This window comes from Bombus pyrosoma, linkage group LG4 (genome assembly GCF_014825855.1).
Source record: "Bombus pyrosoma isolate SC7728 linkage group LG4, ASM1482585v1, whole genome shotgun sequence".
NCBI classification, from domain to species: Eukaryota; Metazoa; Arthropoda; class Insecta; order Hymenoptera; family Apidae; genus Bombus; species Bombus pyrosoma.
The window spans coordinates 13,362,683-13,374,621 of NC_057773.1; the positions used below are offsets into that span (position 1 = coordinate 13,362,683).

At 41.2% G+C, this 11,939-nt stretch overlaps 1 protein-coding gene across 7 annotated transcripts in view; it reads left to right on the forward strand.

Moving 5' to 3' along the window:
• LOC122566573 (pituitary homeobox x) overlaps positions 1–8,566 on the forward strand; it is a 46,347-nt gene extending 37,781 nt beyond the window's left edge. For all 7 annotated transcript variants that reach the window (XM_043724028.1, XM_043724030.1, XM_043724031.1 and 4 more), the window contains one exon: positions 7,517–8,566. In XM_043724028.1, the coding sequence (XP_043579963.1) occupies positions 7,517–8,314 (798 nt within the window). In that variant the 3' untranslated portion in view covers positions 8,315–8,566. The remainder of the gene's footprint in view (positions 1–7,516) is intronic.
• The last annotated feature ends 3,373 nt before the right edge of the window (positions 8,567–11,939 follow it).

Sequence of the window (11,939 nt, forward strand, 5' to 3'; positions counted from 1 at the left end):
AATTAGTAAAAGAAACGGATGTCTTGATAAATATTTCAAAGTTTGAGATATTCAAATAAAAAACTCTCGGAGAGTTAAAAAGTAATTCTTTCAAGTTCAACCGAGGTGCAAGTAAATATTTCAGTCTGATATGTATTCGTTGTATTTATTAAACGTTTACATTCCACCTTTATCATCCATTTTTTACGCCTTTCTCGATTAATAACACCAACAATTTGAAAAATGGGATACAAGAGCCAATATCTTCGTAAATGCTCGACAAGCAGGCTGTCTCTAAACTGCCACGGCAATCGTCCAAAGTGATGTCCCTTCGAGCTCGTCAAAGATGTATAGAGCTGAAAAAGTAGCGGCATCAGGAGAATAAGTAGCGGGCAGATTTTCACGGTCCTAAAATCCTCTCGGAGTTCCCCGTTATCCAACGAGATTTCTTCGCGAAATTTATTTTTAACGAAGTGCTGTCTCCAGGCGTCTTTGGCCGTCGTGAAATAACCATATTCGTTAACGTGTTTCTACTACCATTACGAAGTGTAAAGAACAAGATCTAAGGAACAGCCAGTCGAAATCGGATAAAACCGAAGGCAATTATATTTTCAAAAGTTTCAAAGTTTCTGACGTTGTCGTATTTACGTATTTTCGCCGCAAAAAGATATTAATTCATCGACAAAAGCCAAATCACACTACACGTATACCTACTTAATTCTGCTCTAATTTTCGAACATTTTATATCTCAATTTCCCTTTAGTCTCTCAGTTCTTTGGCATACGGTTGAAACGAGAGATCACACATAAAAATAATTATTCTTTCACGCTCGTCTGTCCAGAGACAGACGTGTCTACTTACCTCTGGTACACGTTACAACAGCTCACGCACTGCACTGCTAATGAAATTTCAAAAAGTTTCGTACAACACACGCAGTTAAAAAACCACAGGAATTTCCTATAAATGTTTGAATACTTTCGTCAGCTACTGTACCTATTACCTATGGGATGTAAGTAGATATGTCCGTTCTCGCACAGTCAGACTTTATTACGTTGATAAAGAACACACTCGAAAGTGGTACATACGAAGGTATACTCTGAGACCTATATAAAAGGAAGAAACCAATTTTTAAACGAATACATGCATGAAATAACACCTTGGCCGCGACTAACTGGAAACATCCGCAACTTACGCGAACCACCGTACATCGGCAAAGTATTTAGATCTTTCAATTTCACCATACTACTAGCAAGGCTACATTTACAAAACCATATACTTGCGCCATAACCGCTCGAGATAAAATTGCCCGGTACTCGATTCTGAGGCAAAGCTATACTCTATCAACTGTAACTCTACTTTCGATACACAAATACTGTTACTCTGGTGAAAAGATGCGTCTTGGAAGGAAAGAGCAACGCGTAGTCGTGCATGGACCAGGGGTCCCGTAGATTTCGAGGTCGTAGGTGTGCGCATATGTCGAGTAGACGGAGGGATGGTGGATAATATAATGATGGCGTCGGCTGGGCAAGGAGGGGCGGGGCTACGAGGGGATCAATATTATCCTCCTCCACCTCCACCTCCGCATTTTCCTCTGCCGTTCCCCTCTCTTCACCGACGGCCAACCTTCCCTCTGTGTTCCCCTCGTTCCCTTCTCGTTCCTCCTGTTCTCCACCACCATCGTCGTCTCCACCCTACAACCGTCGACCTTCTCTCCCTTCTACCGACGTTCCTCCTTCGCCTCCTCGTCCTTCTCTCCGACCGCGACGTCTCCCGTCTTACGAATCGAATTGCTGGGCCGACGCGACGCGACGCCTCGCTACGTTCCGACTCGCGTGTGTGTGCGTGCGCGCGCGCACGTGTGTAAGTACTTACATACATGTGCACGTTGTACACATGTGTTTGTAACTGTGGCTTCGAACGCAGATTGTTTATCACGATAGGAGGCACAAGCGATTCGTTGATCGCGAGCAACGACTTTTCAATGCTCGGCTAGTTTTTTGAGTATCGCTGGATCAACGCTGATTTCGAGTAACTGCAGAGCTTTCTGAACGAGGCCGTGAATGGCTGGCAGTGGGTTTTCTGGTATTACGGTTTCATAAAGGCGAAATGCTCTGAAAAAGTCGGAGGGAACTCGAGATTTTAGAAATATGTAGGAGTTTGCTCGCCTGCGAGAACAGAACTTTTAATTGCTTATATTTGTTGGTATTTGATAATTGAGAATTAATAATTCGTTGCAATGATACGACACCAACGCAGAGGTATAGTAACGTATGCGATATAATAATACAGCGACGAATAAATAAGATACAGATTTAAAAGATGTAAGTATTTCGCACGAATATGTAAATTCTGAGCGACACGATGCGTTGATACTAAGGAAAGCTTTTTGGGAATCGTGTCGAAAATTTATTTCTCGGTAAAACGTACTCTGACGGTAAATTTATTAATTTTTTTTTTTTTTTCTATTGTATCGATTAAGAAGATGTATTCAATTTAATACAGCGAATGCCGTATTTTTATTTTCAGTTCTGTTCGTTTATCTAGTTTTCTTTCGTATAACAGGTATTTGTACGCAATGCTTGAAGTTATTTTCTAAATAACCGAAACTGTTCACGATAAATATCGTTTTATTCCTACTTTGAAAAACGTGTAGATATCTTTTGTATTGTTTTCAGGTAGTAATACGAATCACATCGATATTTGTGTTTCTCTCGACTAAATATATTTGGTTTTAAATTTTAAAAATACAATCTCCCGCGTCGTTTGTTCAGAATTACAAGCATATTCGTTTTACATAACGTTTATGTAGCACGAAGGCGAATGTAAAATTTAAAAAGAGGATTTTTCCGCTTGTTCCGTTTTATTTTTATTATATCCCGCAAAAATTTGTACGAACAATCTGCCGTTTCATCCATAAATCTATAATATTAATCAATGAATTTGTACGTGTATGAAATCGTCTCACCAATAATTAACTTTAGTTTATTACGAAAATGATTATTACTAATGTATATTATTTATTTTAGAAAAAGATAGACGAACGATTGCTTCTCTCTGAATAAATTCGTCTATCGAGCTGTTAAACTCGTCTTTAGAGATACGTTTCGCCCACCTGTATCTCAAACAGCAACAAGATTGACGTATTGAAAGAAAAAAAATAGGCTAACAGCGTGGCCACCTCGTACGAAACGAATCGCGCTTATCCGATTGTTCAGTGGCCGTTGCTAAGTCATGGGATTACCTCGTATGGGGCAGCATTTTCGGGGGTGTCTATATAATGCTGAAACGTATATGTGGCACAGAAAAGACGATCAAGGGTGGCCAATGCGAGGTTGGGGAGGTAAAAGCTGGTCGGTTGGTGGGGGCTTGATTGATGAGCTAGCCCCGGTCACGGTCTCATTACATTTATATAAGCTTTCGTAGATTGAGCCGTGCACGGAAGCTTACGCGGTGGCGAGGGGTCGTGATTTGATGAGGTTTTATTGCTTGGATGACGTGACGGGAGCCATTGTTCAAGCGGTTGTCAAGTGGAAAACATTGGATTCGATTTATCGCGTCTACCAACTTGCTTCTCGAATTACGTACACTTCCATTAAGCAAAAATCCAACGGCCGACAAATCGCAGAGACAACCAAATAATTAGAGCGTGTATTGTCGCTGATTTATTAGGGTTGGAAGAACGTACGAAAGAAGAGTAATTCCTTAGTGGAAATTGATGATGTCTTAAAATTGACGATTTACCTGGAAAAATTCTTCGTGTAGTTTCATTGTTGACAATCGTTTAATGGGGTCGTCGTTAAATTTTTGATATATTTTAGGATTTAAAGGAAGTCGATTGATTAGAACGAATTTCTTTTTATTCTTCTATATCTTGTCGCGGTTTTAACATAAAATATTTTCGCGGGCCAATGTGTCTATCCAAATCTTTTTCCCTGCAGCTTTATAATACAAATGGCCGCTACGGCTGCGGTTAACGCCGGTCAAGATCGTTTTTCGAAAATTATCAGCACGCTGGTTAATCCGTCGACTTCTATCGTGACTGGCGCGATTCGAAAGTTCATTCATCAAGCTTATGAGCCGGCAGAGTCGACTCGAATTCTGGGATGCTGTTAAAGTTTATGGGCGCGGTCTTGTGTGTGTATACGAAACGACTCGCGCGCGCCTTCCGAGAGTTTATTGATTCTCGAGCCACGGCATCTTTCGGCCGCTGTTCTGTCCTATCGAGTTTACTCCCCCTCTTTTGGCTTACCGTCGCCCCGTGTCATGTCTACGGGGTTGCTTCGTGAAATCCAATGATGTTCCTGCTCAGGAAGGAAAGTTTGCTCATACGCCGCCCGTACGAAGGGGAAATATTTTTCTCGTGCCACGAGATACTCTGCTCTTTCGTGAAATTCATAGGGAAGGAAAGTCGTATGGTCTTTGGATTTCGATGTTGTTCGCGGAGTTCCATTATCGTTGACGAGATGTTTAACGATTGGGGATACCGGAAGATTTGGCAAATCTTTGCTACCTATGAAATAATAAACAATAAGTTTTAGAACATATAATAACATGCCATACATTCCAACTCCATCTCGGCCAATTTTTCATAACGTTATAACGTAATCATATTCAACGTGCTCGTCTTAACCAATCAACATTAAAAGTATTATAATATCCATCCAATTTCTGAAGTTCGATAATTTCAATATATTAGAATTTCAAATACTCCTCTTCCAAATACTCGCTTCAAAATTGTCTTCGCAGCCTACACTCACAGACAAATACACGAAGCTCAAGATCATTCAAAAGTAATCCGGCTTCTAATTCCTGCCAACTCAAAAAGCTCGAACAAAGATCTCCATTAAAACCGCATCGGTAATCCTTTCGATCCGACGCATCATAACGTCGCTTCTTGACCTCGCGCGATTACGTGTCGCGTTCCGAGAATAATCGGCAAAAGGCAGGGCATTATTCTTCATTAGCCAGTCTTCTTCCCCTCTTTCAATGACTCGTCGCGCCTCTTAGCGTTTTCACGGCGCGATCGTGCGACCATCCATCTTGCGAAGGATCCTCCAACCTTCTTCGTTGTTTCTCTCCCTCGATATCTTTCTTCCTTCCTGTCGTCCTTTTTCGCTCAAAACTTCACCTCGCCAACTGGAAACAGATACAGTGGCTCGCAAAAGTATTTGAACGCTCACCATGGCAAATCTCTATTGTTGTATAACGCACGTGTTATACAAAACATTTTGAAATTTCATTAGCATTATAACGAGACACGATTTTCACGATTAAGTTGGGGAAGCTTGGAAGCAACTTGAAAATGTATATAGAAGTTATAAAATATTTACTGCAAACGGATAAATTTAGTAACAAAAATTAACATACGACGCGTTCAAATTCTTTGCCAGAGATCTCTGCGAAATATAAATTTGTGCTAAATATCTTGCAAGTCCTACACACGTTTTTAGATTTGTTTCAATCTTTATGAATACGATGACGACGGTCGAGCTGGCTATAAGTGGCCAAATAGTCTCTGGACAGACGAATACTGTTTCTTCAACAAAGAGTATACTCGAAGGATGTACATATCAAGATATCATCTAACGTTTGGAAGAGGGCATATTCATTGCGATATATGAAAGGGAAGAAATCATTCTTTAAACGATATACGCATATCACGCTGTATATTATTTTTTATTCAACTCCTACTAAATATATTTTACAAATTTTTGACTAAATATATGCACTAAATATCTTGCAGCTTCTATGTACGTTTGCAAATTGATTTAGAATTCTACCAATATAATCGCAACAATCTGGTCTCGCAGCAACGCCAACGAAATTTCAAGATGTTTCCTATAATAAGCATAATATATTCGTAAAAGGTTGCTACAAGTGTTCGAATACTTTCACCAACTACTGTACCTTCTCGCTGGCCGAACCCTCGCCTCGGTACCCGAACCAAACGTTCTAACGTTGGTTGCCTTACAGTTACGCGAGTATCTGAGTGCAACCACCCGTATAATTGACGGGAGCAAGCTGGTTGGGCGTCGTGGAAAAAGCAACACGAAGGAACGAGCCGAAGGCGAAGGGATGGCGTCGAGGTTGAAGGGCGAATGGGAAAGGAAAGAGGGTGGAAACGGCTGACGAGCGGCTCGCCCTCGCAGTATCGAACGCGAGAGAGGGCCGCCTTGAATTAACGCCATCATATTTCAGGATGGAGGAGCTCGCCGGGGTTTTCTTGCCATTTGTCTCGGGACTCGGCCGTTTACCGAGTGTGAACCTCGCCTTCGTCCCGCTACATGAGTAATACCTGGCTCGAGCGAGTCCTCCGCGTGAAATCTGGCGAAAAACCAGAAACGCGAGCCCCGCGCGTTTCGTCCGTTTTTCAACGAGAATTGCGAAGCATAATAGAACCAGTATTCGTTAACCGATGAAATTTATATAGTTAGGGAAAAAGGCGAAGGATTTCGCGTAGATTTTTTTGTGGGCGTGGGTTACACCGTTCAAGTGTAGGGTGTTTAGATTAGTTTGGACGAGTGAGAAATGACGTTGGAGGTTGGCCGGGGAGAGGGACTCCGGTAGGCGCGGTTTAGATACGGGAATTTTTTGGACCACGATTGCAATTGCTTTTTCAACGAGACATAATTGTTTCACGGTGATAAGATAAGATAATTTCCTGGTAATTGTTGTATTTAGAAGTGTTTTCCTCGGTTTGATGCGTGTCGCGGCCGTACTTGGCTGAGATACGGCTCGGTTCGTGTTCTGTTTGAAAATATTGAAAAATTCTCTTTCATGTGATTAAATAGAGGCTTTTATTTAAAAAGTATCATTACGTTATTTGCATTAGCATTAGTTTAGTTCCATTTGAGTAGGCATAACATATGCACCTGAGAGAAGTATTATGAAATTAATATGGACTTTGATAGATGCGTAACGTCCATACCACCGCAACCTCGTTTTGAAAATTTTCTTCCACAAAATTAAGTTCGACTTAATATAAAAAGCTATTAAAACTATTAATTATTAACATTTTTACTGCTAATTCGTCGCTTACGTTAATTGTTTAGATTAAATACTGCCGCCACTGTTGCGCTTTTTTGTTTTTATTAAATATTCATCGGTTAAAAGAAGAATATTGTATGAAAGTGATAGGTATCTGGTATAGCAGCTCATTGATTTTTGACAATCCAGATAGGTGTTGACAACAAAGTTAGACGCAAAGACACTTCCGACGAAAGAAGGAAAAGCAAAAGGTGAAATTTTCGTAGCAATGAAAATATTAACTTATTATCGTCCATTAGTCGTGGCTAAAAAGAAGGTCACCAGAAAAATGTAGGTCTTGTTGGTTTAATCCAATAGGACCCTTCTTGATACGAGCTTAAAAACAGAGCACGCGTATTGTACAATTCTATCGTTTACATTTACAAAGCATCACTTTTGCTTGGCTAGACACTGCATCTCTAATCTTCGTACTTCTATTACGACTAACACAATTAATTATTTCTACCACAAACTATTATATTTAACGCAACAATTCGTTCTGTCAACGCAGGTATGGTTCAAAAACAGGCGGGCGAAATGGCGGAAACAGACGCGCAACGCGAACACCGCAGCTGACGCAGTAGACTTCAAGCCCGGCTTCGGCGCTAGCCTGAACAGCTTCATCGGCCAGCCTTTCACTGACCCAGACGCGCTCTACAGTTCGTACAGCACGTACAACAACTGGGCCGCCAAAGTACCATCGCCTCTGAGCGGCAAAGGCTTCCCTTGGGTCAATACCTTGGGTTCCGTGGTACCAACCGCGTCGCACCATCATCATCACACCCAAGTCAGTCCCGTAAACTGCTTCAACGCCGCGGCGACGTCCGTGGCGGGCAACCACATGGGTGGAATGTCCGTGTCCGTGGGTCAGGCAGCCACGTCCATGTTACCAGGCATGGGATCGGGCTTAGGAGTTGCCGGTTCACCCGTGGCGGCGACAGGAGCTGCGTGTCCTTACGCGGCACCAGCGGCACCCCATCATCCCTACGGACCACCGGTATACACGCCACACCATAGAACAGCGGCAGCTCCGGAAAGCTGTACCGCGATGACATCCAGCATCGCCTCGTTACGATTGAAGGCCAGGCAACACAGCAGCGGTTACAGCAGCCTAAGCGGCAACTCGTTCAGCATGGACAGCACGCCAGTCTCAGCAGCTGGGAGTCCAGTAGGTTCAAGAGCTCCTTCGGTCGGCGGTGGACCGCTCAGCGCGTGCCAATACGCCCTAACAACCGCTGGCGAGGCGAATCCTCACTCGCCAAGCAGCGCAGAAGCTCACGTGAACGCTACAGCCAGAGCCCAAGTCTGAGGTGAAGCGGGGGCTACATCTAGCCCCCATCACCACACTGTAACCGCGAATTCTAGAAGCTCCCTGGCCGGTTCCGGGAGCTCTTTGGGAGGTGGCAGTCAAGTGGTACCGGTGGGAGCTGCAGCCAACGTGTCCGCCGGTCAGCAAAGCGACAATCAACTGAGAACGCAAGAGTGACCCAGGCCTAGGTCCGCCGCCTCGCCGACATTGTCGTCGACCCCTTCGTCGACCACTTCTCATCCCCCTTACCTAATGTACGACGAAGACGGGACCACGGCGGACCAGAAGATAGAGGATGACAGAAGCGTGATCGAGGCAGGAGGCATAAGTGGCGAACGTGTTATCGCGACAGCTGGAGGTATCGGAGTAGGCGTTGGCATCGGAATTGGTGGCTCTGGTGCGGGTCCTGGAGGAAGCACGGGATTAGCCAGCTATTGGCAACACGCTACCACTGCTACCGGATACTGGCCCTCGTTACTGGACTGTTGGACCACGCCGTCCATCGCTTCCACCTCGCAGACACTCTCTCTGCCACGAGACGAGAACTGAGAACAGCGCGCGCTATCGTGATGCCAGCGATGTCTTCGCAAGTAATTCTTACATTAGTATCTTGGATCTGGGGATGCTAAGTATCTTTTATTGTATTTTTAATTTCTATCGTTTCACTTTCAGTGGTTATGAAACTCGTGTTTTCTTAAGCGTCAACTGGCGTGGCATGGATCAGATTGGTGATCAATAACGAATAGACAATTGATCGGTAAATAGCTCGCCTCACAACTGATCTTACACCGTATAGGTACCAAAGGCAGATAATAAGAAGTGCAACATTAGAAAAGAAATACAAAATATAAGAAATACGCGTTATATCTGTCATTGACTTTATCTGTGCCACGCTAGTTGAAAGTCAATTCTTTCTCTCTTTCCTTTTGTTCTGTTTCTCCTTTTTTATTTTCTTCTTTGTGGATAGGATTTTGCGAGGACTCGTGGCATTTATGACGATATTGAATTATTACTAAATTGCGGATATTTATGCAAATTCATATTTTCGTGGATATAATTAAAGTAATAGAACGTAGGTAGAGAATTGTTTACTTAAATATTATACTTTGAATAACGTATATATTCCTGAATTTTCTATACATTTTTTTCGCGTTCAAATTTCCTATAAACGCATAAAAATCCGCAGTCTTACCATTACATTCAGTCGTACGCTGTTCTTCATCGAAATTCATAGATCGAGCGTTTAACGGTTATTTACACGATTTAACGACATTCTTCCCAGTGCAAGTAAACGGAAGAAAACTGTACATAGGATTGTAAATGCACGAACGATGGAACGATTATATTGGTATATAATATTTAATGTTTCGAGGTGCATGCTTCATCCGTAAAAAAAATATGAACGGAATCGCAGAGAGCGCAGGGCGAATTTTAAGTTTCCTAAAGATTGATTGAGCTTAATTAGAATTTTTACTTTGTTGGCATTTACAAAAATGCGACCTGTTTAACAAATACTCGAGCCAAAGTGCAATATTTTCGACTTGATAGTCGTTCTTCTCGAAAAAAAGGAAAAGAAAAATAGTCGCTGAAAGTGTGATCTATCGAGCAACGAGCTTTATATTTTCATAAAGATTTATTTTTACTTGCGATTAGTTTCTTCTTCGCGCGTTTGTCACGGGATATCGTGCGTTTCGAAACAGAATTCACGAGCAACGTCGTTGCGGAACTTCGTTGTGTACAGTCTTTCAAGACTCCAAACGAGAAGACGAGTAAATTTAATCGCAAATTAGAGGAATAACGAGATGGAAAAAAAGTAATGGGATGAATAATAAAAGATCCGTCGCGGATCGAGATGTACTCATTATTCTGTAGATATATGTATAGTAGACGCTGATTTTACGCGGTTCGTAAATATCTTTCAGAATTGTTATATTGTAATGATGATAATAATAACATTATCCAGCAGAATACCAAAAAAAAAAAAAGAATAAAAGAAAAGAAAAGAGAAACCATACACAGGCTGTAAGTAAATGAAATGGCCACCGTTGCGACTGCAAACGGTGCTTTGTACAGTGTACGAGGAAAGAAATCACTTTATCGACTATGCGTACGTTATAAATATTATTAATATTATTGAATAATTATAAAAAAAAAAACTGTATTCAATACCCTTGCAGGGCACGTGTAACTGGACTTTTGAAGTCCATCGATTCATTCTCTTCGTATTTTCGTTATTTCGTTACGTTCTCGACCATATCTTTAATAATACCACTTTTCATCAACGCATGTACATTGTAAGATTGCTAAATTATACAATCGTTCGATGAAATGGAATCTGGAATACACCGTTAAAAAGAAAAACATAGACTAGGCTTTATAAATTAAAACAAAGGAAAAATGGCATATCACCATCGATAAAACGTGAATGTAGAGAGGAAAACGATGTGAATCGATCAACTTCGAAAGTCGATGCAGGCATAACGCTATAGAACAAATAGTGACGTAAGCTAGATTTAAGAAACGACCGCTATTTTGTATGAATCCCAATGTCGTACAAATGTTCGTCGTAATCACATATCCCAGTTCCCGCGGTGAGTGATTGCAAATGCCCGCAGAAGAATGTTCTCATTCCCGTCGTCGCGTCGTTTCACTCGCTACGTGTAAACGTTCCTACTGGGCGATATTGAGCGCCGAAAGGCCCCGTTTGTAATCTAGTCACAATAAAAACCAATTCTACTCTAAGCGAAGTCACTGCTTCACCGTCACCTGTCTCGTCCGTCGTTTTAGTTCAATTGTTCTACGCGAACTTTTATTTGATTTAACAACGAGCAAATACATTTCATACTTTCGCCAAGAGATCTTTTTCTTTTTTTTTTTCTCTCTCTCTCTTTTAAATAATATTACGATGAGAATGTACAATAGAATCTTCTTTTTCCAAATTAGATACTTCGTTATCCATAAATTGCCACAAACACTTTGTACAGTTAGAATAGGGATAAATGAATCAATCATTGTGATTACAAAATGAAGTTAATGCCAAAGTTAGTCGTTATTTAAATAAAATATTTTAAGAATGATTATTTAATTAATATATCACCTTATTTGGTATAAATAAATTTCTTCTGAACTATGCCATTATCTATGTAGCTAAAAGAACATGAATAATATTTTCTTTTATCTTATTTTTTGTTTGGATAAATGCTTTTCAGCGACGATTTCTCAAGTAATCTTCAATTCTGTTGCCAGAACCGCATGGGAAGTATGTACTTACTGACCTTCACGCAGTACCTGACACATACAAGTTCGGACTTAATGGTCAATTTTATAGAATCAAGTGTAACTCATGAACGAGAGTGTATCGTTAACGATAACATTATAAAATGTCTCACAGACAATGTTTCAAACTACATAGTCAAATTACTTCAATTATTTCTGTACAGTTACGTAGATAATTTTCGAAGAAGGATAGCCTTTAAACTACGGTTCTGTTTTTATTGGTTATCTGTAGCTAGGTTTACTTAACAAAAGATGCGTACAAAGTTCTATCGTGAGAACAGGTTATCATGATTTATACTTGTCAAAAGTACCTTTTCATATGGAGTTGCGTACGCTGCGGCCGCGAAAC